This window comes from Staurois parvus, unplaced genomic scaffold (genome assembly GCF_062004578.1).
Source record: "Staurois parvus isolate SC_StPar_1 unplaced genomic scaffold, SC_StPar_1.0 ptg000452l, whole genome shotgun sequence".
Lineage (NCBI taxonomy): Eukaryota > Metazoa > Chordata > Amphibia > Anura > Ranidae > Staurois > Staurois parvus.
Genome location: NW_028318248.1, coordinates 526,149 through 542,045, shown reverse-complemented (window position 1 = coordinate 542,045; position 15,897 = coordinate 526,149). Strand labels below are relative to the sequence as shown.

General features: G+C 43.8%; 2 protein-coding genes across 3 annotated transcripts in view; one reads left to right on the top strand and one right to left on the bottom strand.

Moving 5' to 3' along the window:
- Positions 1-4,167, top strand: part of TBXAS1 (thromboxane A synthase 1) — an 80,860-nt gene extending 76,693 nt beyond the window's left edge. Inside the window, exon 14 of the mRNA XM_089688720.1 lies at positions 305-4,167. Coding sequence (XP_089544846.1) covers positions 305-379 — 75 coding nt within the window. The 3' untranslated portion in view covers positions 380-4,167. The remainder of the gene's footprint in view (positions 1-304) is intronic.
- The window catches only part of LOC149453086 (protein mono-ADP-ribosyltransferase PARP12-like), a 75,698-nt gene that overhangs the window by 24,429 nt on the left and 35,372 nt on the right, over positions 1-15,897 (bottom strand). Inside the window, exon 12 of one of the 2 annotated variants that reach the window (XM_089688719.1) lies at positions 6,402-6,504. The exons of the other annotated variant lie outside the window; for it this stretch is intronic. Within the exon in view, the coding sequence (XP_089544845.1) occupies positions 6,485-6,504 (20 nt within the window). The 3' untranslated portion in view covers positions 6,402-6,484. Of the gene's footprint in view, positions 1-6,401; positions 6,505-15,897 lie in introns of those variants that run through there. 2 annotated transcript variants of the gene reach the window in all.

Below are 15,897 nucleotides of genomic sequence, written 5' to 3'. Positions count from 1 at the left end.
ATGACTACTTATGTCCTTATATGGACTACTAGAAAGAGATATTTTGACAAGTACAAAAACCTTTTTTTTTTTTTTAGCAAGTTTTGTAATGTAACTTTATAGTAGCAACAGGGTCACTTTACATTAGAAAGTAAAGCAGATAAGGTTTATTATTGTTTTGTTTATTTTTTTTAAACAAAAATTATTCTTTTAAATTTAACCGAAAGTACAATGCCTGTAACTATTCTGCTTTTGGATCTGTGGTGTCTTCTATTATCCTTTTATCTGACTGGAGTAATGAAAATTTTTCTGTCCTCTCCTGCAGATTCCCCTCCAGGTCACCGCCTTATCCACTTTGCGGCCTAAAGATGGGGTGTATGTGAAGGTTGTGGCTCGCTAGCATCTCCTGCAGGCAACCAGGGGATCCAGATGATGGCAAGAGAGGAAGGGACTGACCTATCAAACTGCACATGAACATACTGCATGTAAAGTAAATGTGTGCTATCCCCAGAACAGAATCTATAGAATGATTGCTTAGCAGACTCTCAAATTTCTCAGATGTTACACCCCAGGATGGTACAGATCTAAACTTTCAATCAAATGGTTTTCCATCATCTCCCACCTAAAACTGATTCATTATCATTTACATGAGGCTCTGAACCTGCTGGTTGGGAGTCAAAAATTGAAATGGGCTCTTCCATACAGGGGACTTACCCATAATATTTTTACTGCGAGACCGTGCCACCATCTAAGTGCAGTTTTTGTTACATTATAGTTAAATGCTCTCTCCGAAATTTAGTGCATTTACCCTACCAGGGCAGTAGACCTGATTTCTCTTTGCTGCAGTTAAATAACATTTAGAGGTCTTGTTCCTCCCTCAGCCCTGGGCCGTCTTTAATGCGGGGCAAAAGGGGCAACTGCTCTGGGCCCAGTCATTGTTATGAGGCCCAAAGGAGCTTCCCCTTGAGCCTGTGCCAGTGGCGAAACTACCAGGGTCACAAAGGTTGCACTTGCGACTGGGCCCTGGTGTTTTGCCACTGTGGGGGGGCCCACTTACTGAAGAGAAGAACTAGTTTTGCTTGAGTCAGGACTTGAGAGATAGTACACATTCACCATAGTAACCGCACATCCACCTAGTCTTTCCGCCTATTCAATTTGCAGCTGCAGGTACATGGGGCATGTCATGAGAGAATAGAAACTGGAGTCAGCTGTCCCGGGCCAATACAGTGAAGGGAGAGGACCTGGAGGAGGTCTCCACTATATGAGGAGACTCATCTCAGGACATGGAGTGATGGACATGGAGTGACGGAGACATGTGAAGTGAACTGAGAGCTCGTATACAGGCAGGGAGAACCAACTGGACACTTACTGACAGATGGCAGTGAGTGTCACTGGTCCCATCCCCACCCCAGCACTGCCACTGATCCCATCCATTCCAGCACTGCCACTGATACCATCTACTCCATCATTGTCACTGATCCCAGCAATCCCTCAGCACTGCCACTGATCACACCCTCCCCCCAAGCACTGTGACTCATCCCCCCCCCAGCACTGCCACTTATCACCCCCACCCCCCCCAGCACTGCCACTTACCACCCCCCCTTCCCAATACTGCCACTGATCACACCCCCTGTTATGACCTGGTTCACCTGCTGGTGGCACCATGGATCTCTGGGCAGCAAGATGTAGTTTCAGTGTCCATCAGCTGGTGTCTCCCAGGAGTTAGCAGGTTCCAGCAATCAGCTCAACCTGACCACACCTGCTGGGAGGGTATTTAAGTTACACTTCTGCTTGTACTCCTTGTGTCAGTGTTTTAGCTGCTCCTGCCTTGTACTCTGTTTATCATGTTGCTACCAGACTCTGTTGCCAATAACTCTTGATCTTGCTATTGCCCTGTATCCAGTACCCTGTTGCCTTGTTCCCTGTTGTTCCTCTCTGTCTTGTTTCCCTCCTTCCCATCCGTTACTCCAGTTTTCCCCTGCCATGCTTATTTCACTTGTGTATATTTGTACATTTAGTTAGTTGTGTAGGTTGCTGCATTTTGTTATTTAGTTCTGATTTTCATGCATTTTATGTTTATTGGTTTGCTGGTGTCTAGTTATCTTACATCAACTGTAAATAAGTCTCACTTTAACCACTTGCCCTCCTTAAGATTATCCCCCCTTCCTGACCAGGCCATTTTTTGTGTTACGGCGCTGCGTTACTTTATGTCCTTTTTTCCACAAATTGAGCTTTCTTTCGGTGGTATTTGATTGCCTGTGCGTTTTTTTATTTTTTGCGCTATAGAAAAAGACGGACAATTTTGAAAAAACAAAACAATACTTTTGACCTTTTGCTATTATACATGTCCAGTAAAAAAAATTTAAAAAATCAAATTTCGTTATAAATTTATGCCAAAATGTATTCTGCTACATGTCTTTGCTAAACAAAATTCAAATACGTCTAAATTAATTTGTTTACTTGAAAGTTATAGCATTTACAAATGTCGGTATAGATACTGGATTTTTTTTTTTACTAGTAATGGTGGCGATCAGTGTCTTATAGTGGGACTGCGGTGGACATTCTGACATTGGGGGGAAGTGACTTGGTGTCACTGACATCCCCAGTGACACCAACACAGTGATCAGTGCTAAAAAAGAGCACTGACACTGTACTAATGGCACTGGGCAGGAAGGGGTTAAGATGAGGGACGATCAAAGGGTTAACTGTGTGCAGAGAGTGTTTTACTAGAGGGCTGTGTCAGTGTGCTTCACTGTAAATACACTGCTTTGGATGGCAGTGCTGTGCACAGCCATCCAAAGCAGTGTGCCCGAGCTGACAGGGAAGAGAACTGTTAGTAAACAAAACAGTTCTCCTCCCCGTCGGAGATGCTCGGTAATCACCGAGTGCCGGCGGGTAATCACCGTCCGGGACCCAGTGATTGACAGCCGTGACCACAAATGGCGGCGCGGGTAGGGTGCTTGCTCGGCCCCTAAACGGAAATGCAAATCACATATATATACATGATTTTGTGCCCGCGTACAGCTCTGCAGCAGTATTTCTGCTGTAGGGCAGACGGGAAGCGGTTAAAGACCTATATATACATGGTCTAGTCCTAGTTTCTTGGTGTAGCTACATATATTTGATCATTCCAGCTGCTGACTCCTGATGACCAGCCAGCACTGCTACTGACCACCGCCCCAGAACCGCCACTGATGATACCCCCCAGTACTGCCACTGATCCCAACCCTTCATCACCGCCACTGATCCCAACCCTTCATCACCGCCACTGATCCCAACCCCTCAGCACTGCCACTGTTCCTTCAACCCACCAGCATTGCCACTGATCACAGCCCCATCAGAAACAAATGTTTTACTGTTTTATATATTAAAAAAAAAAGTATCAAATCATGCTTATTGAAAGGGGGGCCTTCATAGTTTCTTCATAGTTTCTTGCACCAGGGCCATGAAGGTTCTGAAGCTGTAATGTGCCCTGTAACCTCTAGGAACCAGTCAGTGAGTGATCTGCTGCAGTAAACTGATTTTGAGTCTAGCTGCTATTTATTGTATGTCTTAGAGCAGGTGAAGAACGAAATTGCATTGGGGAAGGGGGGTGGGGGGTCCACAAGAAAATGTTTGCCCAGGGTCCCAATTAATATTAAAGATGGCTCTGCCTGAGCCTGTAAATGGGCAGTGACAGGAGAAGCAACAGACTGATGAGCTCATTTCTCTCATTTCCTATCAGCATGTTTGTTGTTGGCACATTAGAACTACAGCACAACTCGATAAAGTACCAACCTATCACAGAGCACTTTACAGAGTATGTAGATGCATTTACTTCTGCCTCTGCCCCAGTAGAAGTCCAAAGACCCCCACCTGTAGCCATGTAAATGCAAAAAAGGCCACATTTAATTAAAAAAAAGAGTTTACTTGATATTTGTCAATTGGGGTAGGCTACAGTACTTGAAGGAAGTTCACTATGGATGTCATTAGGCGCTCGGGCACTGCAGTGACCCAGACGATGTCACTGCAGACAAAGTCTGTATAGTGGGACAAGAATAATATCAGGTTATTCCCTTCGGACACTTGCATAAGATGTAATGGCTTCTCATTGGTGATAAATGGTTTTCCCATTGAGCGAACTAAATTGTGCTCTTTTATACTATTAAAATTGTACAGTGTACTAATAAAACTGGATTTTGATATTCATATCTCCTTGTTTTTATTTGATGCAGAGATGTATTTAAGTGAAACCCAAATATAAATACTATGGATGCGTTTCCTAATAGAAGTGACCAGCCTGTTGAGACCTTCTTTTTTTTTAAAGCAGAACGTTACCCATAAGAACTTAATAAAAAAAATAAGCAAGCAACATACATTCCACATGAATAATTATGCTACCAAAATTAGTGTGTGCTATAAATTGCCTCCAGCATTGCTCCTGTTTCTTCTTGCTGGACAATAAATAGAATTATACGGTATCCTTATAGTATACACAAAAATAAAAAATCCCAAAACGCATGCAAACACGTTCACCCCAAAAAGTGTAAAAATCTGATCAAAAATAAAATATATATAGTCCCACAGTGTCCAGAAAAAAACAAATACACAATCTAAACCAAATATAAAATGCCAAATTGTCTTCCACAAAATAAAGTCATCCAAAATATGAGACCTTCAAAAATTCCAAAACCTTCTTGTTGCAAACAGCCTCCAAAGTGATTTATGGAACCATAAAACCTCAGAAAAAAAGAAAAAATTCACATAGTGCGTTATCTACCTAGAGGATTGCAAGCCCTGTGTTTTTGATATTTGGTAAGGGTATTTAATTGCATACTTTAGAAGTGTACACTTTTTCACAAGCTTCACTGTTTTGTTTGTATTCACGAGGTTGGTTAACTGACACTCACATGGTTGTTCACTTTTGGCACTATTAGTGATCACGAGTGTTTGTGTGGAACACACATGCGTTTTTACCTGAGTTAATAAAGATAACGCACTATGTGAATTTTTTCTTTTTTTCTGAGGATTTATGGTTCCATAAATCACTTTGGAGGCTGTTTGCAACAAGAAGGTTTTAGAATTTTTGAAGATCTCATATTTTGGATGACTTTATTTTGTGGAAGACAGTTTGACATTTTGTATTTGGTTTAGATTGTGTTTTTGTTTTTTCTGGACACTGTGGGACTATATTTATGCATATTTTTGATCAGATTCTTCTTGCTGGAGGCTGCCATTTTGTTGAAGCCCAGAGCCACTGAGCAGCAGTAAATCTTTAGGCTGTCAGCAGATGGGCCTGTAGTGGCTCTGATTTTCGGTGCTATGCCAAAAATTAAGAGCAACTGAGTATGCGCAAAGCTGAGTGAGACCGTGTATTACTGTATTTTAACCTCTTCACGCCGGCCACACACAAATGTGCGGCCTCCTGGCGTCTGGGCCTAGACGCTGAGTGGCCGCACATTTGTGTGCAATTAAAAAAAACATATGTTCTGAGAACGCGCGTCCTGCACACTACCAGCACACATGTCCGGTACTCACGGAAAGGTCCCGATCTCCTCTTTCGATCGGGACCTTTCCTGATCATGTGACTGTCGTGACGGCGAATCACGGCGGTCACATAACCCTAAAACTCCGCCCCTCTTCCCGGCTTCTGAAACCCTTAAAGGGCCGGGAGGATCTGGCGCCAAGGGGTTAAACAGTATAGGCAGATATTTTTTATTTTTTACATAGCTATACCTGCAAAAGGGCCAGCATGAAGTGATCTAGCAGGACTTAATATTCTATTTTTTTAATTTGCATTTTCTTGTCAACAGCACAGGAAAATGAACATGATTTTAAGGGAAAAGGTTAATAAGAATAATTTGGATGTTCTTAAAATAATTGGAGATTCAAGTGTATGTAAAGCCATTTTTGTTAAGTTTTGAATAGTCAAGGAAAGGGTTAAAACCTGTCTAGTTTAAATTTTTGCTGTCTGTGACCCTAGGGGAATTTTCTTTCACTTCCTGTTTCACAAATGCATTACCTCATTACACATAAGAAATATAATCTGCACAGTATAATGGCGTTGTTCCATTTTGAACAATGTTATCATCGTATGTAGTGCAAAAGTCTTTTTTTTTTTTTTACAAGAGTCTTGTTGTTTATGTTTATAGTAGAGACAGGACCACATTATGTAAGAAAATATAGCAATTAAGTGTTACTTTTAACCACTTCCCAACCGCCTGCCTGCAATGTACTGCAGACAGGTGACTTCTCCAGGCAAAACGATCGAGACTTCAGGGTTCGCGTGTACACATTCATGACCCCGCTGTCATTCATTATAGGAGTTGAGCAGGTCTCCCAGCCAATGATTTTTGCGCGGGACCCTGCTGATTGCATCACATACTAGCACATTATGAAAGACTTACCTTAGAACAAAACCCTCCAGCGTCACGCTGTCACCGCTGACAGGGCTTCCACATTCACCTGGCCTTTCTTCTGGGGTTCTTGTGCTGCGGCTGCTTGAATGGACGAGCCACCGATGATGTCAGGCCACGGCACACAGCTCTGAAGGAAAAGCACGGGTGATATCCTGTTATGGGGGTGTTTCTCTGCAGCAGGGACTGGAGCACTGGTCAGGATAGAAGGAAAATGGATGGGGCAAAATACCATCAAATTCTTCAACAGTGGTTGAAGGAGAAAAGAGTGAATGTCCTTGCATGGTCTAGACAGAGCCCAGACGTAAACCCCATTGAAAATCTGTGGAATGACTTGAAGACTGCAGTCCACAAACAGTCACCATCAAATTTAACTGAACATGAGCAGTTCTGCAAAGAAGAACGGGCAAATATTGCAAAGTTTAGATGTGCAAAGTTAGTAGAGACAGACTAAAGGCTGTAATTAAAGCAAAAGGTGGTTCAACAAAATACTGACACATGGGGGTGTTCCTTTTTCCAACTCCGTGATTCTGTTTTTTTTTCCCCTGACATGTTGGTGTGCTTTCAATTGTTATACATTGCAAATAAATATAGCTGGATAAAGCAAAATCTGTGTCTGTCTTCATTCCAGGCTGCAAAGCACACAAAATGTGATTATTTTAAAGGGGGGTGAGTCTTTTCTATACCCACTGTATGTAAGAAATGTCACAATTGGCCTGGGTAGCAGGTAGCTAAGGTTAGACAGGGTGCCTCAAAAGTACATGATAAGGCCCAGGGGCGGACTGGCCATTTGGAAACTCGGGCACTGCCTGAGGGCCTGGTGTCAGTAGGGGGCCCCATGAGATGCCCCTGGTACATTTTTCATAGGCTTTTTTGAGTTTGGGCAAAGACACAGGGGCTCAATGATCCCCTATTGCCCGTGGGCCCCATGAGTTGTCAGTCCGCCCCTGATAAGGCCCCTGCATTTTATACACTAGCACAAACACCTCTGATAGTGGCTCAGGCGGTAAAGCATCGGGCTCACAAGTGCAAGGTCATGGTTTAAATTGCCTGACAGGTGAGTAGTAAGGATGTTGTAGCAATTCCATAGAAAGCAGAATCAGTAAATGGTTATTTGCTTTTTATAACTGGCTGAGCAAATATCGCGACGTAAAAAAATTGCAAAAAAAACCCCACCATTTTATTCTCCAGGGCCTCTGATTAAAAAAAAGTGTGGGGGTTCCAAGTAGTTTTAGGGCCCAAAAAAAGCTGATTTTGACATGTATGTTAGACTTGGCCTGGGTAGCAGGTGGCTAAGGTTAAACAGACTTCCTCAAAAGTACATAAGGCTTCTGCATTTTGTACATCATCACATGCATCTCTGATGTAAAGTTCAGATTGTAAAGTACTAGACTAGCAAGTGTCCAGTCATGTGTTGAAAGCCCCAGACCCGTGAGTGGTAAGTATGCTGTTGTAGTTAATCAGGGTTCTGCTGAGCACTACGTCAATAAATAGCTATGTGTGTTTTAATACTGGCTTTGTAAATATCATATGACGTAAGAAAAAAACACCATTTATTCTCCAGAACCTCTGATTTAAAAAATATGATGTTTGGGGGTTCTAAGAAATTTTTTGGCAAAACAATGCTGATTTTTTTTTCATGGCCAGGGTAGCAGGAGGCTAAGGTTAGATAGGCTTCCTCAAAAGTACATGATGAGGCTCTGCATTTTAGGTGTCAACACAAGCAGTTCTGATAGTGGCTCAGGTGGTAAAGCAAAGGACTTGAAAGCGTCAAACGTTCAAATCCCCGGACCAGTGAGAGGAAAATATGTCATTGGGATTCTGTTGAGTGCAGTTTTTTAGACAAGAGAAAGGGGGAAGGAGATATCCCAGACTCTGAGGCTCCAAAAGGAGCAGTCAGAATGGGCCCAAACAGGCTGGTTGGCGTGAAGGGAACTCATAGAAGATCCATGGTTTCCAGACCTTGAGAAATTTGGAGTGTGAATTCAGAATACTGGACATCTGCACATGGAGAATAATTGCGGTCATACGTGTCTTCCCCCCTGGAAGGCAACATGAGGGGTCTTCCAGGCTTGAGCTATGCTCCATTTGGCTGATCTAAAAAGATAGCCTGCAGCCAGATTCTGCTGGAGTGCATATAAGCTGGGTCCTGGGGACTGTTAGATGGAGAAGGCTAAAAACCCTAGACCAGAACCCCATTAGTCTTAGGCAGGACCACCAGATATGCAGGACATCCCCCCACTGTCCATAGTTATGAAAACATCTGTCAGTACATTTAGGGTAAGCATGGGCAACTCGGCCAGGGACTGCCTGCTTCAAGTGTATTTGTATTGAAGGAGCATTTGGCAACTGTTTTCCAGGCCTCCACATCTATGGGGGACTGGAGACCCCATTCCCATTGGAACATATAAGAGAGGGATGTGATGACAGGTGTCATTCAAGGATGCATAGATGGCTGAGATGAGACCACAGGCCCCCAGGGCATGCTGGCATGTATGTTCAAAGAAAGTCTTTCAATAAGGGTAGATGGACATGTGGCATATGGCAACAATGCAATGCTTTAGCCGAAGGAAACAGAAATAATCCTTGGCTGGGGCATCATGAATCTTTCGGATAGCCTTCAAGAATGGAAAGAAGGGGGAAGAAAAGACGTGTTGAAGCCCTAGGAGAGGCACCAGGAGAACACCTGAGGCTCCACCAGGCCTGGGGGAAAAAGTAAGTTGTGAGTGACAGGAAGAAGTGATAAAAAAGAACAAAAAATTGCCTGAGGTCACTTGTGTTTTAAAACTGCACAAATATCGTGTGACGTAAAAAATTGTAAACCCCACAATTTTATTCTCCAGGGCCTCTGATTTAAAAAAAATATGATTTTTGGGGCTTGTAAGTAATTTACCACGTTTGCAGATATAAAGTTCATGAATAAGAGGTCAACTCCCTACGCCAGCGGGTGAGGACCATGTAGTAGGAATTCATTAAGATTCAGTTGTCTTTGATTCACCCCAGATCTCTCCATAGAGAGAACCTGTCATGCCCCATGTTTTCACAAGGAATGTTGTTCATCTGTTGTGATCGCAAAAACCTTAAAATAAAAAAAATCATTTTTAAAGTGCCCCATTGCTCCCCGTGCTCAAGCGTAAATGTGAACGCATACGTAGGTCCCGCATGCATATGTACATGGCGATCGCACCACACATGTGAGGTATCACCGCAATTCTAGCAATAGTCCTCCTGTGTAACTTTAATCTGGTAACCTGTAAAGTGTCACCTATGGAAAACATAATTCTCCTGCATTTTGGAACTCACCACAAGCATTTCTGATGGTGGCTCAGGTGGTAAAGAAATAGGCTTCCAAGTGTGAGGTCATGAATTCAAACCTCTGGATCAGTGGGTTGTATGCATATAGTAGGAATTAATTAGGTTCATGACAAAAAGAGCTGTGTGGGGAGCTGGCTGAAGGGTGATGCAAAACTGGTGGGTCAGGGGGGAAAAGGGGACTTAGAGGGAAAATGTATCCAGCAGGGTGTTGAGGGAGTGGGACTTTGGGGAGTGATGTGGCTGGGATAACAGTTGGGGAAAATGAAAGGGGTAATAAGGGTATGCAGATGGGTTTCAGTGCAGGGGGTAAGAGGCAGGGAAAACTACCTATCAGTGTCCCTCTTTGTATATTCACAACCCTGACACAGCTTCACCTCTTTTTACCAGTCACAACCCTTCCATTGTTGCCACCCTGCTTCTCCTGTTCACTAGAAACTCAGCTGGTGCTGACTCAGCTTCTACCCTTTTTACCAGTTACTCTCCTCTCACCAGTCATACCCCTACTTGAACCCCTTCCAGTGTCCCCACTCTGCTCCCTCCCTCCCCCCCTACCCCTTTACTTGCCCCGGTTCACCAGTCACCCTGACTCAGCTTCCCCCCTTTTTAGCAGTCACTCTCTCCCCACCAGTCACACCCCTGCTTGGACCCCTACCAGTGTCCTCATCCTGCTCCCTCCCCTATACTGACCTCGCTTCATCTGTTCACCAATCACCCCGCTGGTCCTGACTCAGTTTTCCCCCCTTTTTTACTTTAAGAATAGAGTTTAAATTCATTACTATTGTAATTCAGAAATCTTGATACATCCTTATCTCCGAAACGCAAAACATTTGACAGAATTTTGATTTGAAATCACACGTCTAGTCTCAATATGAATGTTACATTTTGGTGGAATCAGAAAATGATTGGCACATTCTGGTAGTCTCAAGATTATTGTCATATTCTGGTGGATCTCAATGTGGACAGCACATGCTGGTGGATTCTCAATGTGGACATCACATTGGGGTTGAGTATCAATGTAGACATTACATGCTGGTGGAGACTCAAGGAGAATGTCAAATTCGTGTGCAGTCTCACTGTGGACATCACATTCTGGTGGAGTCTCAATGTAAATGTCACATTCTACTAGAGTCTTAATGTAAACATAACAATCTGGTGATGTCTAAATGTGAAAATCACATTATGGTGGGGTCTCAATGTGAACAGCACATTCTTGTAGAGTCTCAGTGTGAACGTCACTTTTTTGGTGGCGTCTCAAAGTGGTCTTCACATTACAGTGCAGTCTCAATGTAAACGCCACATTCTGTCAGTCTCAAGCAGCCTTTTGCCTTGTTCTTGTTTGTTTCTTTTTCTGTTTTGTTATTTTTCTTTTGCCTGGGATGACTGGGGGTTCTTCTGCAGAGGAAGCACATTTTGGTGAAGTCTTAATGTGAACGTCACATTCCATTGAAATTTCAATGTAGATGTCACATTCAGGTAGTCTCAAATGTAGACGTCACATACTGGTGGAGACTCTATGTGAACATCACATTCGGGTGCAGTCTCAATATGGATGTCACAATCTGGTGGAGTATGTGAACGTCACTGTCACTGTCAGGGTCATCTGCTGGTGATACTGTTTGAAAGTCGAAAACATAGTTTGTTATGAAATCCAATCGTGCCACCAATGATTCTGAAAATTTGTAGTTTTTCACAAATTTTCCAGCATGCCTAATAAACGAAATGGGGAGGAACCACGAAAATCGTCCGTTGCCATTGCCCCACTAACAGAGCGAAAATCTGCTGATTATTCTTAGGTCCAATTTTCGAATGAAAAATCATCGAAAATTGACCCATGTATGGCCGGCCTTATCTCTGAGATAACACTGGAGCCACTAACGATCAAATTTGCTGCACCTGAGAAATAAGTCTGAGCATTTGCTAATTGCTGAAAGATGCATTCTGAGGAGCTTTTGTATTATGCGCTGCTTGTAACAGAAGACGAGCTATTGCCGCAAAAGTTTGAAAGACCAGACTAGGGAACAATTGTTGGAATGCATCTGTCTGGCTCTCTCTTTTCGATCAAGACAGAGTTTTGTTCTGAAAAAGTCAGTCACTCATTCAAATCTGTGCAGAATTGGCTTTGTCTGGTATCCCTAAGGGTGGTGAGAATATTTCTCCTTTTGGTGTGTCTCAGGTGGAATCTCTGGTGCGGGTATTGGGAGATGATGAACCCTATTTCCTTGAACATTATTCGGTATATTGATGAGAGGCTCTGCTGGATTGTATGGATGCTGTACATTCTCCAGTCAGGCAAGGGAATTGTAAATTGAGTTCTGTTCAGCCCCTACTCAAAGCTCCCTGTCTCCATTACCCGTAGCAACCATAGCTGAAGTTCAGTATACTTTGCTTCCAACTGTATGTCAGTATCCTGTCTCCACTAGCCACACATTTCCTGCATTTAATCCAGTGACAACTCCCTCTACTACTCTTTTGCCCCTGGCAACTCATCAGAAATCCTCCTCTGCAACTGCTCCTCATTTTTCCACCATCTCTCAGTACTGTTATTACTCCTCCATCTTCTGAAAAATCTGTGTCCAACCTAAAAAGAAAACTACATTTTCTCAGTCCTGCCTCTGTCCTCTCCTGTCAGTTGCTTCAGTCCTGCCTGCCACAACGCCACTTGCCATGGTCAAGCCTGCCACACCGTCACTCCATTCCAGCCCATGTTAATTGAACCTTCTGCTTCAGACCTGCCTGTCAATACCTCTAACTACCTCTGCCTGTCCACTCCTGACTTATCGTCAGTCCTGCTCTCTGCCTTTACATATCTGGGATTCTCAGCAACCAGGCCTCACCCTACAGCAATTAGATCTGCTCAAGCCTGTCTTAGGAGTTCCATCCATTGTTTGGACAGACTGCCTCATTCAACCAAGTGGTCATCCTTTTTTTCCAAGCCACCCTGCATCCAGCCTCTGTTCCAGCGAACCAGCTTAACTTCAGCAATATGTCACCTGCTATCCAGCCTGGCATTACTGGTTCTCTGTCCACCATCCAGGTTGGCTCCATAGACTCTTTGTTGGCTACTCAAACTGACCTCACTGATTCCCTGACCATTGACCAGCTTGAAGGCATGCTGCCAACTGATGGGGTCCAGTATCCCTCTATACTGCCTGCTGATGGGGTTCAACTGGTCTGTATGCTTGCCGATGGGGTTCAGTCTGCCGCTTGTGCGCTGCTGTCTGCTGCTAAATCTGTTTCTGGTGACCTGCTATCCTTTGCCAAGCTTGACTCTGATGCTCCTTTGCCTGTTGCCCAACTTTGTGGTTCTATGTCAGATGCCCAGCCTGAGGGTCCAGTTCCTGATGCCCAGCCTAATGGTTCCATTCCTAATGTCCAGCTGGAAAGTCCTGTCTCTGATGCCTAACCAGAGGGTCCCGTGTCCAATAACCTGCCTGTTTCTGATGGTCCTGTGCCCAATGACCAGCCTGCCTCTGACAGTCCTGTGTCCAACAACCTGTGCGCCTCCTGAGGGTCCTGAACCTGATGATCCACTTGATCTTGCTGATCCTGTGCTTGCTGCCCAGCCTGAGGGTCCTATCTCTGATGTCTAACCAGAGGGTCCCATGCCGATGACCCACCTTCTTCTGACAGTCCTGTGCCCGATGACCCGCCTGCCTCTGACAGTCCTGTGTCCAACAACCTGTCTGCCTCTGAAGGTCTCATGCCTTACGATCCATCTGCCTCTGGTGGGCCTGTGCCCAACAGCCGGCCTGCCTCTGATGGTCCTGAACATGATGACCCGCCTGATCTTGCTGATCTTATGCTTGCTGCCAAGCCTGATGGTGCTGTGCCCGCTGCCCAGCCTGATGGTGCCATGCCCGCTGCCCAGCCTGATGGTGCTGTGCCTGCTGCCCAGCCTGCTGTTTCTGTGCTTGCTGCCCAGTCTGATGGTGCCATCCTTGCTGCCCAGCATGATGGGGGTTCTTCTGCAGAGGGAAAACATTCTGGTAGAGTCTTAATCTGGACGTCACATTCTGGTGTAGTCTCAATATGAACGTCACATTCTTGTGGAGTCTCAATGGGAACGTCACATTCTGGTCAAGTCTCAATGTGAACGTCTCATTCTGGTGGAGATTCATTGTAGCCATCACATTCTGGTGGAGTCTCAGTGTGATCGTCATACTCTGGTGGAGTCTCAATGTGATCTACACATTCTGGTTGAGTTTCAATATGAAGGTCATATGGAGTCTCAATGTGAAAGTTACATTCTGGTTGGGAATATATTTGAACTTCACATTCTTGTTTCATTTTCGTTTTCTTTTGCCTGGGATGACTGGGGGTTCTTTTGCAGAGGGAACACATTCTGGTGGAGTCTCAATGTGAACATCACATTCTGGAGTATTTTCAATGTGAATGTCACATTTAGGTAGTGTCTCAATGTGCATGTTACATTCTGGTGGAGTCTCATTGTGAACATCACATTTTAGTGGAGTCACAATGTGACGGTTACATTCTGGTGCAGTCTCAATATCTGGTTTACATTCCGGTGGACTCTCAATGTTAAGGATACATGCTGGTGGAGTCTCAATGTGAATATTACATTCTTTTGGAGTCTCAATTGGGACTTCACTTTTTGGTGAAGTCTCAATGTGAACGTCACATTCTTTTGGAGTCTCAACGTGAACATTACTATTTTAGTAGAGTTTCAATATGAACATTACATTTTGCTGGAGCAACAAGCTGTCTTTTGCTCTGTTCTGGTTTATTTCTTTTTCTTTTGCCTGGGATGAATGGGGGTTCTTCTGCAGAGGGAACACATTCTGGTGGAGTCTCAATGTGAACATTACTTTTTGGTGGAGTCTCAATGTGAATGTCACATATGGGTGGAGTCTCAATGTAGCATTATATTCTTTGGTTTGTTTCTTTTTCTGTTTCATTTTCTTTTCCTTTTCCTAGGATGACTGGAGGCTCTTCTCCAGAGGGAATACAATCTGGTGGAATCTCAATATGCACGTCACATTCTGGTGTAGTCTTTATGTGCATGTCACATTCTGGTGTTGTCTCAATATAATTGTAACATTCTGGTGGAGTCTCAAAATGATTGTCACATTCTGGTGGTGCTCAATGTGAATATCACATTCTGGCAGAGTCTCAATGTGGAGGTCACACTTGGGTGGACTCTTCATGTGGACATCACTTTCTGCTGGAGTCTCATTGAGAACGTCACATTTTGGTGGAGTCTCATTGTGAATGTCATATTCTGGTGAAGTCTCAAAGTGAACGTCGCATTCTGGTGGAGGCTCAATGTGGACCAAATATTCTGATGGAGTGTCAATGTGAATGTCACATTTGGGTGCAGTCTCAATGTGGACATTACACTCTGGTGGAGTCTCTTTGTGAACATCACATTCTATCTGAGTCTCATTGTGTATATCACATTTTGAAAAGTCTCATTGTGAACGTCACGTTCTGGTTGAGTCTCAATGTGGACGTCACATTCTGGTGGAGTCTCAAAGTGAACGTCTCCTTCTTGTGTAGTCTCAATATAATTGTCACATACTGGTGGGGTCTAAATGTGAATGTCTCTAGCTGGGTCTCAATGTGGACATTTCATTTTGGTGGAGTCTCATTGTGAATACATGAGGGAGCTCAGTGAGCAATGAAAGCATTCTGTCATCTCACCACAGGTCTCTGCTCCCAGCCATGCACCTCAACACTACATACAGTATATACCGATATCTTTGTACCAGTACCCTTATATATACTACTATCCTTATCCCAGTATCTGTACCCCTCTATCCATACTGCATATATCAGTATGCGTATACCACTCTCTATATCCATATCCCACTATCCATATTATTATTTCTCAGTATATGTATCCCCGTATTCCACCATCCATATATCAGTATCCATATCCCACTATCTGTATCCCACTTTTCAAATACCAGTACCTATATAACACTATCTGTATCCCACTATCTGTATGCCGGTATTCATATACCAATATCCATATCCCACTATCCATACCAGTATCCGTATCCCACTATCCATATCCCAGTATTCATATACCATTATCTGTATCCCACAATCCGTATCCCAGTATTCATATACCAGTACCTGTATCCCACTATCCATATCCCACTATCTGTATCCAAATATCCAAATGCCACTATCCGTATCCCTCTATCCATATCCCAGTACCTGTATCCATACCCCAATATCTATA